This window comes from Mustela nivalis, assembly GCF_964662115.1.
Source record: "Mustela nivalis genome assembly, chromosome: 18".
Classification (NCBI taxonomy): domain Eukaryota; kingdom Metazoa; phylum Chordata; class Mammalia; order Carnivora; family Mustelidae; genus Mustela; species Mustela nivalis.
This window is the reverse complement of record NC_139037.1, coordinates 12,329,478-12,350,911: the sequence shown is the minus strand read 5'-3', so window position 1 is coordinate 12,350,911 and position 21,434 is coordinate 12,329,478. Positions and strand designations below refer to the sequence as shown.

General features: G+C 47.3%; 1 protein-coding gene across 5 annotated transcripts in view; it reads left to right on the top strand.

The window, feature by feature from the left end:
- ST3GAL2 (ST3 beta-galactoside alpha-2,3-sialyltransferase 2) overlaps positions 1 to 18,921 on the top strand; it is a 56,571-nt gene extending 37,650 nt beyond the window's left edge. For 2 of the 5 annotated variants that reach the window (XR_014305939.1, XR_014305940.1), the window contains 5 exons: positions 4,203 to 4,382; positions 6,283 to 6,328; positions 6,628 to 6,747; positions 7,506 to 8,059; positions 9,170 to 9,897. Coding sequence is in view for 2 of the 5 variants with exons in the window: in XM_082712290.1 (XP_082568416.1) it covers positions 4,203 to 4,382; positions 6,283 to 6,328; positions 6,628 to 6,747; positions 7,506 to 7,679 (520 nt within the window). In the remaining 3 variants the exon portion in view is untranslated. Of the gene's footprint in view, positions 1 to 4,202; positions 4,383 to 6,282; positions 6,329 to 6,627; positions 6,748 to 7,505; positions 9,898 to 18,562 lie in introns of those variants that run through there. The other 3 variants (XM_082712290.1, XM_082712289.1, XR_014305938.1) reach the window with 2 other exon arrangements.
- Positions 18,922 to 21,434: the final 2,513 nt, after the last annotated feature.

Sequence of the window (21,434 nt, the reverse complement as noted above, 5' to 3'; positions counted from 1 at the left end):
TTTATTTCATAAGGTTCAGATTATTTAACGGACATCTGTGCCCAGCCTTGAGGAAAGGAGAGGGGTTGGGAGGGCGTTCATTTCAAAGACACAGAGCTATGAGTCTGGAGGTGAACAGGGACTAGACAGTGGACTTGTTTTTTGTTTTGCTTTGTTTTAAAGATTTTCAAATTTATTTCACACAGAGAGAGATCACAAGTAGGCAGAGAGGCAAGCAGAGAGAGAGAGAGGAGGAAGCAGGCTCCCTGCTGAGCAAAGAGCCCAATGCGGGCCTCGATCCTAGGACCCTGAGATCATGACCTGAGCCTGAGCCGAAGGCAGAGGCTTCAACCCACTGAGCCACCCAGGCGCCCCTGTTTTGTTTTAAATAGGCTCCCTGCCTAGTGTGGAGCCCAACACGGGGCTTGAACTCATGACCCTGAGGTTAAGACGAGCTGAGATCAAGAGTCGAACACTTAACTGACTGAACCACCCAGGTGCCCCTAGATGGTAGACTTGTAACTTGAATATGGGCTGCTCATTCTGCTCCTGAACTTGTGTTTTCTGACTTCCTCCCTGACTTGGGGGACAGGAAGTGCCACAGTGGGGGTCTTTCCATCCCACTCCTTGGTGGAAGAAGCGCCTTAAGAGTGAAGATGCTGAAAACGCCCAGTTTTCACAAAGCATCTCTTAGGATAAGCTGTTGCAGAAAGACCAGGTTCCCCAGGAGGCAGAAGGAAGGGCTTTGTCTTAGAAACTGTTGCTGTTACCATAGCAACACCAAGACAGCAGTGTGTCTCTGAGGCTTTCACCATTCCTTGCGAAACCTTTCTCATTCCTTGCGAAACCTTTCTCCTGTTGAGAATGGTGGGGGGTGGGGGAGAGGAGGAATACTAGGCCTCATCCAGGAGCCCAGAGGCACCTGAGATTCTCTCCATCCTCCCGCTGCTGGCACTCCCAGTGTGAGGGAGGCAAGCTGGTTGCTGGAGAGGGAGTTCTTTCCGAGTGGGGAATGAGATGTCCACACTCCCCTGCAGCCTTGGGACCCTTGGAAAGCCCGGGGAAATGCTGTTGAGTGCCTGAAACGCCTGCTGCCCCGCCCTCCTGCCTGTACACCAAGTGGGTGCTTTCACTGTGCATGTCGGTGATGGCTGGGAGGCTCCGGGGTCCATGGAAGCCGCCAGAAAGGCTCGGCTCCTAGGACACCTGGCTGGTACCCGATCAGGCCAGGCTGCCGAGAGGAATTTACAGAGGTTTCCTTACCTGGACCAGGTTCGGAGATGTGCGTTTTGGAGTGGACCCCAAAATTGCTTTGTGGAAGGGCTGACCCTGCGTGAATTGGCTTTTTGCTAGGGGGTAGTGGAGTTGACTCTTTGCTTATAGGCATGTCTTCGTTTTGGAACCCATGGGGAAGTCTCCCTGCTCCACGGAAGCAGGACCAACATAAGACCCCACTGAGCTGGATGGCTGAGATGATGGCTCTACCCATACTTCCCTATGCCGCTCTCCAGCTGCTTCCTCCTCTTCTGTGTCTTCTGAGCCCTGCTGGTGACTCCAGATGGAGTTGAGCTGGTCCTGCTCAGCCAACCAGCAGATAGATCCACAACTCCTAAAACAAGCACTGGGCAGATTGTAGGCTCACCAGAAATACGTGAATGAATGAAAGAGACAAGGCAAGTGCATACCAGACCCCAGGGAAGAATCCACATCTGCCTTTCCTGTGCTGCTATCCTCAGGTGCTTCTTTGGCAGGTGGAGGGAACCAGGAACAGACAGACTCCTAGAATGCTGTTCCCCTGAGTCATGGAGATGTAGTTCTCCATCCCGCTCGGGCCCCTTTCCAGGGCTTGGCTTCTCCAGAATGAATCAGAGCCTCGACACAAAATCCTGTCTTCAAAAGCATGCCCTGCGCCTACCCTCTACCTTGGACACTCTGAAACATCTTTTTGGACCTGTTTTTCCATTCATTCCCAGACTTCTGGAATCTGGTGCCTGCCCAGCAAATGGAAGGGACCAAGGGAGCTGGAGGCAGTGATGCTGCCTGACAGGTCTAAGATGGGACTTTGTCAGAACTGTGGCTGCAGATGCAGTGGGAAAGGTAGATGGGGGGCCTGTGGGTGTCTTCAGAGGCCAGCCTGGGCACTTGCAGCCCTTCGATCTGTGGGACCAATTTGGCCTTTGCACTTCACGTGAGGTGAGGTTTGTTTCTCAGGTACTCACCAGAGTGAACTTTGACCCCAGCTCCTGCCCAGTCCAGGCCCAGCCAACTTGAGTGTCACCCACCCAAGTCTTCTGCCTCCTGCTACCCCCTTACATACCCCAGGCAGCTGAGAAACACCATCCCTGTTAAGGCTTTCTTTCCAAACTGCTCTGTTCCTCACAGACCCCAGAGCTAATGTGGCAGAAGGCAGATCCAGACTGTAGCTATGGTGACCACAGGACATACTAGTGCTGTGTGCAGAGCTATACGACCCCCAACCAATGGTTACTAATAACATGGGAAAAGATACTTCTAGGCTCTTCTAACAGACAATATCTCTGAAATCTAAAGACCAGCGAACAGAGGGGCACCAAGACAGGTGGCAGTGCGGCAGTTAACCTAAAGAAATAGAAGCCACAGCACAGTCCTGCAGGGAAGATTCTAGGCTTCTGCTTGAACCAGACTAGAACAGAAATGGCCAAGAACAAAGACTCATCCTCTAGTTCCTAATCAGGCCACTCTTGGGCTTTATGGCTTCCCAGCCCCAGAGAGTCTCCAGTCCCTGAAGGGAAGGGAAGCAGAGAGGAGGTACAACAATGTGACCAGCGGTGGGGCGGGGGGGGCATTCTGGACATGCTCGCACTGCATCTTGCCATCAGTGGGAGAAGGGCAGGAGGAAGGCATTGTGGAAGCCCCAGTGTCACAGGAGGTCCTTACCCAGCCCAGCTAGTGGTGCCAGCCACTGCAAGGACACGTTTTATGGATCGGCATAAAAAGCAGGGAAAACACCTGGAGACTTGATTCCCTCTCTCCCAGGTCCCTTTGTTGCCATTGGAAGGCAAGGCTGTGGCCATCTCCCTGGGTAGTCATGATTCTGCATGGTGGTCCACGCGAGACAGGAATGTTCTCATAAACGGTCACAGCAGAAAAGACCGACGCATTTGTGTTCAAAGCTGTATCACCTGTTTTGAGGATGCTCTGCAAAAGAGGGAGCTTTGGTTTTATTGATCCTGTGTTTTGCACTGTTTGGAAGAAAGTAGAAGCCTTCTTGGCTTGTTATACCCAGGAGAGTGGCAAGCCTGCTCTGGGTTTCTGAGTCCTTCCATAGCAGTACGGGAGAGACAGAGCCACACTGCACATCACCAGGGGACAGCCGAGGTGGGTGCTGTCAGAACTCTGCGCATCCCACTTGGCCTTGGAACAAAAAGACAGATAAGAAGTTGAAGTACAAGGACAAAAGGCATGGGCCTGGTGCTGTAGAGGCTGTCATCCAGCCCCGGGGCTGAGGGAACACTGCAACTTCTTACCGTCCTTCTACTGTCTTCTAGGAAAGAGGACAGAACAGCCAGGGAAGGTTGAAGCTGTAGAAGGCTGTTCTTTCCTTAAAAAAAAAAAAAAAAGGCATAAGAGTAATATGTGCTTATTAATGGGGGGGAAAAACCCAAAAATGTATGCCCTAAAAGATGAATTATCCCTCCTCATCCCATTTCGCAAGAGTAACCTTCGTTACCAGTTTCAGTACTCTTTCAGATTTTGTTACATTTGCATACAAAAAATTCCTACCACACTATTTGGTTTTAAGTTTTCCTTTTGTGTGTTGTTAATTCCCTCCCTCCTGCAGCACAGAGCAGTATTCAGAAGACACACGTTAAAAGGAAAGAAAGGGGATGGACATGTCACACCACGTGGTTTTCTCGCTGGGCTTATTTCTGACCAGCACACGGAGACCCGCTCCACTCATTCTCATGGCTCCGTGGTATTTCGTATATGAGTGTGCCACCACGTACTGACTGGTCTTTATTGTTAAATTAATTCTCCTTTTCCCAACTCTAAGAATTAATACAGTGAATATCTTTGTACACATGTCTTGGCAGACTTAGGCCACCATTTCTGTAGGATATGTAGAGATGGAACTGCTGGGTCACCCGTTTACATTTTCGATGGCTAGTACCAAATCATCTTCTAAAAATCTTGTACCGGTTTCCATGGCGGCTTCTTCTCATGTTACCCTCTTGTCCCTGCAGGATGAATCAGGCGCCAACCGTGGGCTTTGAGCAGGATGTTGGCAGCCGAACCACCCACCATTTCATGTACCCCGAGAGTGCCAAGAACCTGCCCGCCAACGTCAGCTTTGTGCTGGTGCCCTTCAAAGCCCTGGACCTCCTGTGGATTGCCAGCGCTTTGTCCACGGGGCAGATCCGATTGTAAGTCACTCTGCGGACTGGGAGTGGAATAGGGGAGACCGGGGCATTTCGAGAGGACTCTTCCCAGGGATTGGCTCTGAGAATTCTGTTAACTGAATATTCTGACCAAGAGGGGCTGGTGAAGAGGGAAGTCATCCTGTTCAGTGTCACTTCCTGCATAGTCACAGCGGGCATCCTGGTAGTAGAAAGGCGAGGAAAGGTTTTGGTCTCCTTTCCAGGAAGTGGCTCCTGACTGTGGGAACTCTGCCATCTGAGAGTTTTCTGTAGAGGCAGTTGCTGGGAACCTCGGGAAATTCAATTCACCAACTTCCTTTCTTCCTTCCTTCCTTTCTTCCTTTCTTTCTTTTCTGAGATTTTATTTATTTATTTGTCAGAGAGATAGAGAGAACACAAGCCAGGGGAGTAGCCCGCAGAGGGAGAAGGAGGCTCCCTGCCAAGCAGGGAGCCCGATGCAGGGCTTGATCCCAGGACCCTGGGATCATGACCTAAGTCGAAGGCAGACGCTTAACTGACTGAGGCACCCAGGGCCCCTCCCCACCCCTTTTCAAAAATTGAAGTATAATTGACATACATGTTACATTAGTTTCATCACCAAGTTGTTGTGTTTTTTTTAAGATTTTATGTATTTATTTGACAGAGAGCACAAGTAGGCAGAGAGGCAGGCAGAGAGAGAGGACGAGGCAGGCTCCTGGCTGAGCAGAGAGCCCAATGCGGGGCTCGATCCCAGGACCCTGAGATCATGACCTGAGCTGAAGGCAGAGGCTTTAACCCACTGAGCCACCCAGGCGCCCCAAAAGATTTATTTATTAGAGAGAGCACAAGTGGGAGGAGCAGAGGGAGAGAGAAACTCAAGCAGGCTCTGAGCTGAATGAGAGCCTGATATAGGTCTTGATCTCATAACTCTGAGATCACAACCTGTTCTGAAACCGAGAGTCAGACACTTAATTAACTGTGCCATCCAGGTGGCCCTGCCACCACATTAAAAAATATATATATTTTATTTATTTGAGGGGCGCCTGGGTGGCTCAGTGGGTTAAAACCTCTGCCTTCAGCTCAGGTCATGATCTCAGGGTCCTGGGATCCAGCCCCGCATCAGGCTCCCTGCTTAGCAGGGAGCCTGCTTCCCATCCCCCTGCCCTGCCTGCCTCTCTGCCTACTGTGATCTCTGCCAAATAAATAAATAAAATCTTTTAAAAATGTTATTGATTTATTTGAGACAAAGGGAAGAGCGGTGAGGTGGGGAGGGACAAGCAGACTCCCTGCTGAGCACGGAGTCTGACCCAAGGCTGGATCATAGGACCCTGAGATCATGACCGGATCCAAGGTCAGACATTCAACCAACTGAGCCACCCAGGCACCCCACCACATATTTTTTAAATACAGAAATATGTTACCATTTCTTAGACATTATCTTATGTTTGGGAGACATAGGGGCTAAAATAAGTGCCATTAAATTGAAGTCCCATAATAGTTAGAAAAGGAGTATAGATTATAGGTGCCATGGCTGACTAATTGGAAAGGAGGGATTTGTGCCAAATGTGAGGATAGTAGCAAGAGGGTCATCATGGTCACAAGTAAGACAGGGACGCAGTGGGCATGAAATGATTGGCTAAATCAAGTGGGGGAGTTCACAACTGAGTGTTGTGGAAGGAAAAGTTGCGACTGGATAACGGAAGACCCCAGTGTTTGTCTAAAACATCCTCATTTTCTCCTGAAGGACGTGAGTAGCTTCTGAAGGTTTCTGAGCAAGGTACTGCAGAGATGTGCTATGGGAAGCAGTCTGGAGGCAGGGATCTTTTGTAAGGTTGTCATCACTCAAGCCTGGGAGGATAGAAAGGCATCTCTGAGCCTTTCTAGATCCCAGGGGCCATCTAAATGTTATCTTTCTCTCTGCTTGAAGCACCTATGCGCCAGTGAAGTCCTTCCTTCGAGTGGACAAAGAAAAGGTAAGCTCCCTCCTCCTCCCCCTTCTTCATCCCCATCTCATTGGAAACAGTGCAGACTTGACTCATGGTGTGCCCAGTCTGGTGGCTCAGGTATACCCCCAGTGCCCTTCCAGAACCTTGAGAGTACCCCCCCATCTGCTGGTATGCCTGACCCCCCTTAGAGGCCATAGGAACCAGGGAACATGGACAAACAGGTCTGCTGGCAAGCATGGAGGAACTGGCAGAAGCTGCTCAGAGCCTGACATGAGTTTTCAGACCCCCAAAGCCTCTCATGCATCTGTTCCCTTTTCTCCTCCCAGGTTCAGATCTATAACCCAGCCTTCTTCAAGTACATCCATGACCGGTGGACAGAGCATCACGGGCGGTACCCTTCCACAGGGATGCTGGTGCTCTTCTTTGCCCTGCATGTGTGTGATGAGGTGGGTAGCCCAGTGTTAGGGGTAAAATAGGGATACCCGTGGAGCAGAGGGAGTCAGTCCTTCTTACTAAGTGGTAAGAGCAACGGAAATGCATTTTTGTAGGCAGAAACCAAGTGGCTCTGATTTTCCCCATTTCTGGGCTGTAAAGTATACATTTTCATTTCCCAGAGTCACTATGTCCATGATTTTACCAAACCTGAAATCATTTCAGTGGGAAGTTAAATTTATTTAAAAAGGAAATAGACTCCTACCACCATAATTGGTTATTACTTGCCATAAAGAAAACAAATAATCAAAAATATAAAGGAAACAATGCAGTTAAGTTCCAGCGGATGGTATCCATAGCTGTGGGCGACAGGCCTGCCCTGTGTTAACCCTGGAGGCCAGTCGTTCAAGGGGCTGCTTCTCACTAGCAACCGGGCTGCTGTGCCATGCTCTGCGGTGCTCAGGCCCAAGCACACCCACTTCTGCCAGTAAATGAGTGTGTGGTACTGGAACACTGTAAAGTACTCCAAAAGTACCCAAAACCCAAACCAGAAGGGATATTAGCAAGCTTGGAGAGCTGTCCTAGCCCTAGACTGAGGGTCCTGGTGCAGGGAGCCGGGCGGAAGAACCGAAAGGGAGCAGGGAGCAGCTCCAGGCCCGGCTGTCCGGTCCTCCTCCCGGTGCCTCCCGCGCTCCGCTAACCGCGGCCCGTCAACGACCCGAGGCTCTCCCGGTCCCCGCCGCGGGGTGACGTGCGCTGCCCTCCCCTGCAGGTGAACGTGTACGGGTTCGGGGCCGACAGCCGGGGCAACTGGCACCACTACTGGGAGAATAACCGGTACGCGGGGGAGTTCCGGAAGACGGGAGTGCACGACGCCGACTTCGAGGCCCACATCATCGACATGCTGGCCAAGGCCAGCAAGATCGAGGTCTACCGAGGCAACTGAGCCCGGCCTCGCCGTGATCCTTTCGGACAGCCGCAAGACGGCGGCGCGCGGTCCCAGCCGGGACTCTAGGCCAGCCCGAGGGCTTCCGGCCTCGGCAAGAGCGCGGCGCCCCTTTGGCATCTCCAGGCCTTGGGGGCGATGCGGCTGCGGTCTGGACCAATCATGCTGCAAGTCCGGCAAGGGCCGGCCGTCCCCTGCCAATCAGGAGACTCTGGGGGCTGGCCCGGGCCTGGCACCCAATCAGCGCTGCAGTCGGAGCGGAGACTCTCAACCAATCATGCGACTCAAGGAGAACTTCCGGCGCTGGGCCCGTCTCTTCCAATCAATGGCCTTCGGAGGCGGGCCGGCGGCCGCTGAATCCCCACTTCCTTACGCTTTGGGTAGGATTTTATTTCATGCTTTTTAAGGAGTAGTGTGGTTGGTTTGGCCTCAGCCCAGTTCTTTCCTCAGGCTCTGCAGGAAGACTGCCAGTTGCCTGTCGGCCTTACTCGGCCGGGGGCTACGGCAGCTGGGCTTCCCTTTGCCGGGCGTCCCTCGTGACCTCGGGGTGCGCCGAGGGGCGTTGGCCGTTCCTTTCTGGTGGTCTAGGGGAGATCAGGTGGTTTCCAGGGAGCGTGCTTTCATCCCAGGGGAAAAGCTAGAGCCCTCTCAGACCGCTTCAGGCCTCCGAGAATCTGGGACCCCATACTTACCTGTCAGGCTCACATGGGTGAGTGTAAACCCACCAAAGAAACGCAGTGACGGGTGGGTCCTCTCATCCTCCCTTCTCCCCGTCCCCACCTTTGGCCACCCTATGGAATGGCCTTTCTGACCAGGGCATTGAACATCTCACCAGAATACTAAAACTGTATTCACCTCTTGTAGGGGGCGGAATTTGCCTAGGGCCTAACTCTGGAACACAGGTGTAAGGAACAGGGCAGGGGACAAGGAAGCCCCGTCACTTCAGATGTAAGGTGCTTCTCACTCTCGTGTACTCTCGGCCCCTTACTGTTCACCCACAACTTTTTTAGTGTCTCTCCCTTGGCCCTGGGCCTCCTCAACAGCCTACTTGTCCTGGAAAAGAAATCAAAACTTGCCCTGGGATTGGGAGGGGGGCACTGCTGCTTCTCCACCCCTTACCCCCCACTCACTCGTTTTCGGCCGGCTCTAGGGATTGGAAGCAACACATAGGAAAGACGGCTGGAGTTGGGGAGCCCAGCTGCCTGGTGCATGCACCTTTTCTCTTCACCCATCACCCCAAAGAGGAGTAGGAAACCTCTTGCTTGGGGGTGAAATTTGCTTTGGTCTCCTAATTTAATTAACTTGAGATTACTAGGGATGGCTGACCAACAAAGATTCTTTTAAAATTTTAAGCTGGCCATGCAAATAGTTGGGATTCTAGCTGGGGAGGAGTAGACTTGCCCGCCTGCATGCCTCCTCTCCTCCCCATGCGTTCCCTTCCCCGTGCTCACTTCCTGCCTCCTCGTTCTAACCCATTTTTCCATTTCCAGCTCTAGGAGGGCAGAGATGCTAACAAACAGGGGTTACACCTGGAAGTTAATTGCATGACTGAACCCAGCTTTAACTCCCAGAGGAAGCTGCTGATGGTATTCTCACCCTTTGAGGTTGGGGAAGTTTCTCAGAGGAGGGGAAAGGGCTTCTGTGAAGCTTCCAAACCACTAATAGGATCCCCCTTCCCAACAGTGAGGAACACAAATACCACCCTTTATCTTAGTGAGCTGATACCACCAAGCAGCCTCCTAGCCGTTGGTGTGGTTCCTGCAGCTGGCTGGGGAAACAGTAATGCAGAGGAGTATTTTAGAGGAGGATTGGGGCAGGGCAGTGGGCACCCCTAAAGTTAATATATTGAGAACTTAGCTTGAGTCTTTTCCTTCCCAATTCCAGAAGTACAAGGAGTAAAGAGTGAGGGTGGATTTGGGGGGCCTATAGCGGAATGCGTCTTTCAGCGCACACCCCCCTCCCCATTTTAGAGAGTCAAGGCACCAGCCATTCTTGCCAGTCTCATCTCAGTGCTTCCTGGAGAGGCTATTCAGAGTGTTTAGAAGATGAAAAAACAATGCAATTATGCCAAACAGTATTGAGCAGAATAATTTATTTCCTTTTGTTCCTTTTTCTTCTTGTTTTGTTTTGTTTAAACATTAATAAATCCCCTTTCTGGAAGAGGTAGGTCCCAGCATCCAGCCCAGATCTCCTTTTCTGCAATAGTTATTTAAACAAATGTTTGTTTGTTTTTTCTTAAATTTTCTTCCCTTTCTCTCTCTTTCTGAATTAAAAAGAACAAAAAAAAACATATAGTCATTTGTCTATTCTGAAATGGGTCCGGTTGTGGAAAGAAGGCCTCTCTGTCACTGGGGAGCTGTGACTGAGTAATGACTAAGAACATCGGGTGGAACGTAGGAAGGAGGAAAAGGACTCCTGTTAGTTCCGTAATCAAAGGAACGAGACTGATACAAAGCAAAGGTCAAATAAAGCTTTATCTCTCACCAAGCATCGAGAATCAAACCGACCGTCCTGGGCCACCTCTTACAGAGAGGGCAACCCCTCCCTGCCTTACAGACTGACTTTTAGAGGGCAAAGGCCATGTGGTTGAGCTTGGCCACACACATGGGTGGCCTATGAGATTGCAACACAGGGAAAGCTGCACAGTCATGCTAGGTCACACACCGGTGGCCAATTGAATTACAGTTCACCCCATAGTAGCTATTTGAACTAGCCTATCGCCTTGGTTAGAATTGGCACCCAAAGGCGGGGCCCACATTCCTTGGTAGCTAGGGAGACAGTATGCGCGCCGCACTGATTGGATGTCTCCACCTGGCCCAACTCATCCCTGGTTTCCGCCTGTTCTCTCCACCTGACCTGACCTACCCTTGTATTTGGGCTCTGTTATCAGGGACTGGTCGACCTTTTTTTTTTTTTTTTTAAGATTTTATTTATTTATTTATTTGACAGATCACAAGTAGGCAGAAAGGCAGGCAGAGAGAGTGAGAGGGAAGCAGGGACTCCTGTTAGTTCCCCCTACGCGGGACTTGATCCCAGAACCCTGAGACCATGACCCGAGCCAAAGGCAGCGGCCCAACCCACCGAGCCACCCAGGTGCCCCTGGTCGACCATATTTTACTGGTTTCCCGGACTTGCTTTTAAGTAAGTCCCCTGGGGGGCGGACAGAGTCGGTTTAAGTTTTAATGCATAAACAACAAAATGGCTGTTCAACCAGGTGGAGCCGCTCTGGCTGAATAGGCCCTTACAGCTCCCAGACACACACCCCTTGTACGTGAGGCCTCCCAACCCCGGACTACCACAGATGCCCTGGGAAACGGTGGTTCTCCACCACTGTCTTTTGGGGCACCTGAGTGGATCAGCAGGAGCCACATAGTATGCACACCCAATAGGCACCAGGATGGGACTTTTCTGCCTACATTTCCAGGCTATGCAGATGCTGTATGAGTGGATTGGCAGGAAATCAACAGAACGGTAGGAGCAGGTGCCACAGGCATCTGAGGCACCTCCTCGTACCATTTTCTTGGACCATCTGGATCCCTTCAGCCTACTTCCATCAGGCAATGGAATGCCACTGAATGTCCAGTTTTATAGTTCAGTGGATCGAATAATACGGATCTCTCAATGGATATCTTAGAGTCTAAAGTCAGTTGGTATCCTGTAATTCCGTTTGTGCCAATGCCCAAAAGCAAGCCAGGAGTTGCTTTTCAGATGGAGAATACTTTTTGTGAAGGAGGGTATTGGAGGTATTGGAGGGTATTGGTCTTTTTCTAAAACCCTAGAACTTGGGGCTGTAATTCTCTTATTTGGAGTTTTTGGAGACTCCATACATCTCTGTCTACCGCAGATGCTCTAATAGCATTTGGTTGGCTGAGTCCTAAGGCCTGGTGGCAGGACAGTGCAAATGTAGCCTGGACTGCTGAGAACCATTTCTTACTCAAGATGGTGAGTAAATGGGATGAGGAAGAAATCACCCACCCATGTATAACTCAAGTTTGATGGCAGCACGAATCTATAGATCCTGCCAGAGTGATATTGATTTTTTTTTTTTTTTTGACTTTTGACTTGCTATCTTGGAGAGAGTTCCAGGGACTTATGTTTGGCCTATCCTTCTTAATCACCCTCACTCCATGGGTCAGGTTACCAATATGGGGGCTTTCCCAGGGAGTAAATGTCTCTCTTTTGGGACTGAGGAAATTGCAGGCATGACTAATATTTTTGCACTTTGCAGATGGGTTTTTTGTTTGTTTTTTCAAATTGAAGGTTGTGGCGACCCTGTGGTGAACAAGTCCGTCCATGCCATTTTTCCAACAGTATTTTCCCATTTTGTATCTCTATTCACATTTTGGCAAGTCTCATAATATTTCAAACCTTTTCATTATTATATTTGGTGTAGCAATTAGTGATCCATGATTACTGCTTGCTGAAACCCCAGAAGATGGTCAGCATTTTTTAGCAATAAAGTATTTTTAATTAAGGTATATACATTTTTATACATACTATTGCACGCTTAATGAACTAGAGTGTAGTGTAAGCATAACATACACTAGGAAACCACAAAATTCTTTAGATTCGCTTTATTGTGCTATTCACTTTATTGCTGTGGTCTGGAGCCCTGCCTGCAATATCTCCAAGAGTTTTGTCTGTACCCTCTTTTTTTTTTTAATTTTAAGATTTTATTTATTTATTTGACAGAGACCTAGCAAGAGAGAGAACACAACCAGGGGGAGTGGGAGAGGGGAGAAGCAGGCTTTCTGCTGAGCAGGCAGCCTGATGCAAGGCTCAATCCCAGGACCTGGGATTATGACCTGAGCCAAAGGCAGATGCTTAACAACTGAGCCACCCAGGCACCCTATTTTTTTTTTTTTAAAGGATTTTATTTATTTGACAGAGAGAGATCACAAGTAGATGGAGAGGCAGGCAGAGAGAGAGAGAGAGAGAGAGAAGCAGGCTCCCCGCTAAGCAGAGAGCCCGATGCGGGACTCGATCCCAGGACCCTGAGATCATGACCCGAGCCGAAGGCAGCAGCCCAACCCACTGAGCCACCCAGGCGCCCCAATTTTTTTATTTTTTAAGGTAGGCTCCACACCTAGGATGGAGCCCAATGTTGGGCTTGAACTCATGACCAGGAGCTCAAAACCTGAGCTGAGATCAAGGGTCAGATGCTTAACCAACTAAGCCACCCAGGCACCCCAAATATGCTTGTGCCTTAAAATGGGTCTGTGGTCTCCTTGCGCCTGCCATTAAATAGACTGGGATCAGAGCTCCATTTGTTATTTGCCGTAATAAGCTCCGACTCTAACTGGTGAACAGCTAGAACTCAGACATCAGAGCTGGTATCTGATAATTCCCGACTCTCGGGGTACTTTCCTTTCCCTAGCACACTGTCACTCCAGAAAATGGGTTCCTCCGGAAAGGCTTGGGCAAGATTCATGCTACACACCTGAGCTATGTCAGAGAGTCACTCCTCAAAGGACCCTGGGATCCCCTTGAAAAAGAGGTTCCGTGTGTGCCCTGAATTAGGTCTGAGAACAGGCGAGGAGCTGTAAATCCCCGTCACTGTGACTCCGTTTGCTCAGTACTCCTCGTTTTTGTCCTCCCGTGCCCATTAAGCAGAACATTAGCAGGTCTAGCATTTATGTCTTTTCTAGAGACTCTAATGGTCCATTAACTTGTCCCAAATCCTTGTAGGTCAAAACACCAGTTACCATACTGCGGTTTGTTGTGGTAAATGTGCTTACTACCATCTCAGCATTTAGGCACTAGTTAGGCATGTCTTTTGGGCCTTTATCCTGTTGGGGGTCTCATTGTTCTATGACTTACACAGGACAGCCACCACAGAGTTCCTCAAAGATGCTGGTGTACCAATCACTAAATGCATTTTTTAAAAATATTTTATTTATTCATTTGACAGACAGAGATCACAGGTAGGCAGAGAGACAGGCAGAGAGAGAGGAGGAAGCAGGCTTCCCGCCAAGCAGAGAGCCCGATGCCGGGCTTGATGCCAGGACCCTGAGATCATGACCTGAACCGAAGGCAGAGGCTTTAACCCACTGAGCCACCCAGGTGCCCCACTACATGCATTTTTTTTTTAAGATTTATTTATTTATTCATTTGACAGACAGAGATCACAAGCAGGCAGAGAGGCAGGCAGAGAGACAGGAAGGGAAGCAGACTCCCTGCTGAGCAGAGAGCCCAATGCATCTAAATGCATTTTTTAAATTAATTTTTTAAACTATTTTTGAGGGGCACCTGGGTGGCTCAGTGGGTTAAGCCGCTGCCTTCGGCTCAGGTCATGATCTCAGGGTCCTGGCATCAAGCCCGGCGTCGGGCTCTCTGCTTGGCGGGGAGCCTGCTTCCTCCTCTCTCTCTGCCTGTCTCTCTGCCTACTTGTGATCTCTCTCTCTGTGTCAAAAAAAAACCCAAAAAACTATTTTTGTCATGGAATTTAATACATATGCAGAAAAGATTTAAAGATTAATATAGAAAAACAGATCATGAATTATTATTTTTTAAAAGCTCCATAATGGAAATTTATTTGGCAAAGCAAAGATAGGATAATATTATCTGTAATAAATATATTTATAGATAGATTTCTGTGGTAAAGGAAAAACAATTCCCACTGCCATTTGGTTATTGAAATGGAATAAAAAAAAGAAAAGAGGTGGTTGAGCATGTTATATGGAAGAATTAGAAAAAGGAGGATGTTGTGTATTGTTCCAGGTTCATTAGATATACCGACATAGAATATTATGTGGGTATATAAGGTGTACGGACCCATCAAAGGTATACAATGTTGTGCTTTTATATGTGTATATATATTACAAAATGATTACCACAATAAGGTTAGTTAGCCATGTTAAATAGTGAAAATTTTTCGTGTGTGGGGTGAGAACTTTTAAAAGTCTACTCTTAGCAACTTTCAAACGTACAGTATTGTCAACTATAGTTACCATGCTGTACATTTCATCCCCACAACTTACTTATTTTATAACTAGAAGTCTGTAGCTTTTGACCACTTTCACACCCCCACCCCCACCCCCTACCCCAGCAACCACCAATCTGCTGTTTCTGTGAGTTTGTTTTTTTAAGATTCCATTTATTTAAAAAAAAAAAAAAGGAAAAAAGATCCCACCCAAAGTGAGATCATTATACTATTTCTCTGTCTTATTTCACTTAGCATAATGCCCTCGGGGTCCATCATTACAAATGGCATGATTTCCTCTTTTATGACTAAATGATACTCTATGGTAAACACCCACACCCATACCCACACACCACACCACATCTTCTTTATTTACCCATTGATGGACACTTAGGTTGTTTCCATGTCTTCACTATTGTAAATAGTGTTGCGCTGAACATGAAGGTGGAGATATCTCTTTGAGACCATGATTTCATTTCTTTCAGATAAATACCCAGAAGTGGAATTACTGGGTTACAGAATTTTTTTTTTTGGAAGATTTTATTTATTTATTTGTGAGAGAGAGCAAGAGATCAAGAGATGAGGGAGGTCAGAGGGAGAAGCAGACTCCCTGCTGAGCAGGGAGCCCAATGCTGACTCCATCCTGGGACTCCTGGATGGCCATGATCTGAGCCAAAGGCAGTCTCTTAACCAACTGAGCCACCCAGGCATGCTATAGAATAGTTCCTTTTTTTTTTTTTTTTAAGATTTTATTTATTTATTTGACATAGAGATCACAAGTAGGCAGAGAGGCAGGTGGCAGTGGGGATGGGGGTAGGGTGTGTGCGTGGGTGGGAAGCAGGCTCCCTGCTGAGCAGAGAGCCTGTTGTGGGGCTCCATCCCAGGACTCTGAGATCATGACCTGAGCTGCTGGCGGAGGCTTAACCCACTGAGCCATCCAGGTGCCCCTATAGAATAGTACTTTATTAGCGTGAAGAATGAAAGTCGATTGATCTCTGTCTTCCATCACTCATGAAAATTAACTCCAAATAGATTAAGGACTTAACTCTAAGACATGAAACCATAAAACTCCTGGAAGAAAACATAGGGTAAAAGCTCCTTGACATTGATCTTGGCACTGATTTTATAGATATAATACTGAAAGCACAAGTAACAAAAGCAAAACAAACAAGTGTGAACATATCAAACTACAAAGCATCTGCACAGCAAACAAAGCAATGAAAACCAATCAGCAAGATGAAAAGGCAACCTCCAGGGGCACCTGGGTGGCTCAGTGGATTAAAGCCTCTGCCTTCGGCTCAGGTCATGATCCCAGGGTCCTGGGATCGAGCCCCCATTGGGCTCTCTGCTCTGCAGGGAGCCTGCTTCCTCCTCTCTTTCTGCCTGCCTCTCTGCCTACTTGTGATCTCTGTCTGTCAAATAAATAAAATCTTAAAAAAAAAAAGAAAGAAAGAAAGAAAGAAAAGGCACCCTCCAGAATGGAAGAAAATATTTGCAAACCACATATCTGAGAGGGGCTAATATCCAAAATATATAAGGAATGCCCACAACTCAATAGCAGATAGAGAGATAGATAGATATAGACAGACTGTTTAACAAGTGGACAGAGGATCTGAATAGACATTTTTCTGAAGTAGATACTTAGATGGCTAACAGGTACAGAGAAAGGTCCTCAGCACGACTAATCCTCAGGAAATGCAAATCGAAACCACAATGAGTGATCACCTCACACCTGTTGGGGTGGCTGTTACCAAAAAGATGAGAACAGGGGGCCCTGGTGGCTCAGTCAGTTCAGCGTTCAACTCCCGGTTTCAGCTCAGGTGATGATTTCATGGGTCATGAAATTGAGCCCCTGCACCTGTCAGTCAGTCAGTCTCCCTGTCTGCTTGGAGATTCTTTCCCTTTGCCCCTCCCCCTCAAATAAATAAACAAATTAAAAAAAAAAAAAGATGAGAGAGAAGTGCTGGTAAGGATGAGGAGGAAAGAGAGCCCTCATGGTGGGAATATAAATGGGTACAGCCAATATGCAAAACAGTGTGGAGCCTCCTTAACCAACTTATTTTCAGATGAACCCTCATAGCCACCACCCAGGCTGCGGGAGTAGTCCAGAGGCCTCCCCACTCCATCTTCCCTGCCAAGCACAAACCCCTTCTTTCCTCTGAGGGTGACCACTACCCTAATGTTCCCATGATCATGACCACTTGAGTCTATTTCTGGATACTCTGTTCTGTTTCATTAGCCTGATTGCTAGACCTGGTCTATATAGAAATGTGGTTAATCATAAAGATGGCCTCTCGAATCACTTAGGAAAAGAGGGAGGTTCAAATAAGTTTTATTTGGGACAACTGGATAACCATTTGGAAAAAGATAAAATTATATCCATACCTTAAACCAGTCACCAAAATGCCAAGTGAATCAGAACTAAATGTAAAAAATAAAACTCTAAAAGTGGTAGCTCTTTGATATATTCAAACAGATTATATATATCTATGTATACATATCTATCTATGTATACATAGATATGTATAGATAGATATAGATAGAGATAGATATAGATATATATAATCTGTTTGAATATATCAAACATATATATGTATACATAGATAGATATAGATATATATAAATTGTTTTTCCCAGCTTTGTCGCTGGTTTTTGGATTGGTGTTATTTTTCATGCTCTATATAGTACCCCGTATTGCTCAAAATAGGAGCTCTTCATCCTGTTTGTGTGTGTTCCAAACATTTTGTTAAATTCCTTTCCTACTGATCTAATTGCCCCCATTTCATTTGTCCATGGGTGTTGATCCCTCTTTCATTCCTTCCTTGTAGGTTACAGGGGTTGTGGGAAGGAAAGTTTGGTACGCGTGATGTTTACTCATGTACTTAGCAGACACATTTTCTTTCCTCGGTTTCCCTCTGACTCCACAGAGTAGCTTCTTTTGTGGTTGTTTATTGAACCCATCTCTGGCTTTTTAAATAATTGGGAATTGACGATGGTTTTCTCTTCTGAGATAGTGGGTCAAGAAACCGCTTGGGAACTTTGTGGACGTGGCTGGGGCTTACCTGCTCTCCAGGTTGGCATTAGGGTGGCCAGACAGGGAACCAGTCATTCCATGGCATGAAGGGTAGCGATGAGCTAGGTTATGTTATAGTAACAAACACCCGTGAAACTTCCAGTGGTTCAAAATAGCAATGTTTATTGCTCCCTCAAGCCACATATCCACCCTGGGGTTCTCTGCTTATCACAGTCTCTCAGGGACCCAGACTGGTAGTGGTACCATCTGGGATGGATCTGGGGTCTCCGGGGCAGGAAAAAGAGAGTCTGGTGATCCATATGCTTGCTCGTAAGGCTTCTGCTCCAAGAAGTTCTCATGTTCTTGATGCCAAAGAAGTCCTATGCCATGCGTGAGCTGAGCAGAGATGTGTAACCCTTCTCTGGGTGAAGCAGCATATTTGGATGATGTAGTCATACAGTCCGTGACACAGAGGCCTCTTGGAAGAGAAGTGCTTGGATTTATGGCCTGGCAGGGGTAGATGGATGCTAGGGAAGGGCACGAAGCGGATAAGGGTTTTCCCCATCACAGGAACAGCTGCAGGCAAGGAACTGGTTCCTGTGACATGTTTTGGCAAGGTTAAGAAACATCTTTCCTTGCTAGGTGAGGGAAAAGATTGGATCCTAAACCTGTATTTTTAAAAATTAGAATATTAGGGGCGCCTGGGTGGCTCAGTGGGTTAAGCCGCTGCCTTCGGCTCAGGTCATGATCTCAGGGTCCTGGGATCGAGTCCCGCATCGGGCTCTCTGCTCAGCAGGGAGCCTGCTTCCTCCTCTCTCTCTGCCTGCCTCTCTGCCTACTTGTGATCTCTCTCTGTCAAATAAATAAATAAAATCTTTAAAAAAAAATTAGAATATTATTTTCTGAGTGTGATTTTAGAATTGGTGCCCCTTCTCACTATCCTTCCAGAAAAATCACAGCTTCTGCAGCAACTTCCTGGATGACAACTAACCCACGAAATTGCACGAAGATGCCCCTCCCCCCACTCTTGGTGAACCATGGGTATCAGGACCAGCCTGTTCCTCCGAGAATATAGAATTAACACCTTTCATCTAACAACTGTTTCTGTGCTGGAGAAGAATACAGGCCCTTTCTGGCAGCATGGCTTCTCTCCAGGGAGAAGGCTTGGTGAGGTAGAGTGAGCATATGGTGTCTGCATTCAGAGGTTCTGAATGCAGTTTAATCCTGCATTAAATCTGAGTTTAATTCTGTCTTTGCTCTACTCTGCTAACTTTGTCTCTTTTTTATATTAAAAATTACAAAAAGAATTGAAACAATTCATAAACATAGAAAGTAAAACATGGAGGGCTTTCTTGCAATAGCTCATTTGTATTTGTAAGGTTTCATAAAATGGGTAAAGGGACTCATAGAAGGAACCCTGGCCGCTTTGAACCACTTTTCTTGTCTCCCAGGCTTTGTCTCCACAGCTCTCCCTGTGCAACCTGCTTCCACGAACCATCACACTAAAGACCATTCAAGGGAAGGGTCTGGAATCTCAGCTTTCTTTGCTATGAAGGACTTAACTAAACTTGACATTTCTAAAATATCAAAGTCACCTTAGCCAAGTGATCAAAATTAACGTCACCAGTCTATACTTATATAAATACATAAATGCACGGCTCCCCACAACTTAGATATGTGTGGCAAGTTCCTTTCAAAGAGGAAGGTATGAAAAGGGAGAAGAACGTAATTTTACAGTGGAAAAACCTGACAGACCCTACCTCTGCCAGGTCACAATTGATGTCATGCTAATTGTATGTGCCTTTGGTACGATGTGAAGAAAATGAGAATTTACCTCTGTGGTCTCCCTCCTTCTATCTATCTATCTATCTATCTATCTATCTATCATCTATTTATGAAGGGGGTAGAGGGAGAGGTAGACCCTCAAAAAGACTCCCCATGGAGCCAGGAGCCTGACGAGGTGCAGGACTAGACAAGGGGCTCCGTCCCAGGACCCTGAGATCACGATCCAAGTCAAAACCAAGAATTGGACACCCAACTGACTGAGCCATGCAGGTGCCCTGATTTATTTTTAAAGATTTTATTTGACAGACACAGCAAGAGAGGGAACACAGGCAAGGGGAGTGGGAGAGGAAGAAGCAGGTTTCCCACCAAGCAGGGAGCCCGATGAGGGGCTTGATCCCAGGAATTGGGATTATGACCTGAGCCAAAGGCAGATGCTTAACTGAGCCACTAAGGCACCCTAAAGATTTTTTTTTTTAAAATATTTTATTTATTTGACAGAGACAGAGATCACAAGTAGGCAGAGAGGCAGGCAGAGAGAGGAGGAAGCAGGCTCCCCACCGAGCAGAGAGCCAGATGCAGGGCTCGATTCCAGGACCCTGAGATCATCACCCTAGCTGAAGGCAGAGGATTAACCCACTGAGCCACCCAGGCGCCCTAAAGATTTTATTTTTAAGTAATCTCTACATCCGATATGGGGCTCAAACTCATAGTCCTGAGATCAAGAGTCGCATGATCCACTGAGCCAGCCAGGCGCCCCTGTGGTCTTCCTAAAGGACTTCCATGTTAGACTTTAAAGCAAGAAATGGTTTTTTTTTTAAAGATTTTTATTTATTTATTTGACAGAGATTACAAGCAGGCAGAGAGGCAGGTAGAGAGAGAGGAGGAAGCAGGCTCCCTGCTGAGCAGAGAGCCCGATACCGGACTCGATCCCAGGACCCTGAGATCATGACCCGAGCCGAAGGCAGCGGCTTAACCCACTGAGCCACTCAGGCGCCCAAGAAATGGTTTTTGTGGTTTGTTTTTAAGTAAGCTGCATGCTCAGCATGGAGCTCAACTCAGGGGTGATGGGGGACAGTTGAGCTCACAACCGTGAGATCAAGATGTGAGCTGAGATAGAAAGTTGGATGCTCAATTGACTGAGCCACCCAGGCTGAATCTACTGAAATTTGGATTGTGTTTTAATACTTTTTTTTTTTAAAGTGAGAATATAATTAGAGTTTTATTTAAGATTGTATGCTTAAGTGATCTCTACACCCAACTTGGGGCTCGAACTCAATCCTGAGACCAAGAGTCCTATGCTCCACTGACAGAGCCAACCAGGCACCCCCAAGAGGATAATTAGGATTTTATTTTTTTATTTTTAAAAATATTTTATTTCAGAGAATGATCCAGCAAGAGAGCCTGAGTTAGAGGAGCAGCAGGATCCCTGCTGATCAGGGAGCCTGATACAGGGCTCGATCCCAGGATCCCAGGACCCCAGGATCCCGGGATCATGACCTGAGGCTGAAGGCAGATGCTTAACTGACTGAGCCACCCAGGCAGCCCTAATTAGGATTTTAATCTAGGATTCTCATTTATTGACTTTATCTCAATGACTACCTTCTTTTCTTAAAATTTCTAATATTATTATTTTGTTCTATGCTGATGAATTGTCTAAAAACAAAACTCTGATTTGTAGTTTGCTGACTTCTATGGTAAACACTCCCAGCACGGCCAGCTTCCAGTTACCAGTGACTTAACAGCCAGCTTGTGTTGAGTTTCAGCTTTTGTCTAAATTCACTTAATAATTTTTTAGTGAAATGTCTTTTTTTTTTTTAAGATTTTATTTATTTGACAGAGAGGAGGAAGCAGGCTCCCTGTTGAGCAGAGAGCCTGATGTGGGGCTCGATCCCAGGAGTCTGGGATCATGACCTGAGCTGAAGGCAGAGGCTTTAACCCACTGAGCCAACCAGGTGCCCCAATGATTTTTTTCCCTTAACATTCATACATATTTGAAGTCTTTTTTATCAGGCCATTCCTTACAAGTAGTTTTATC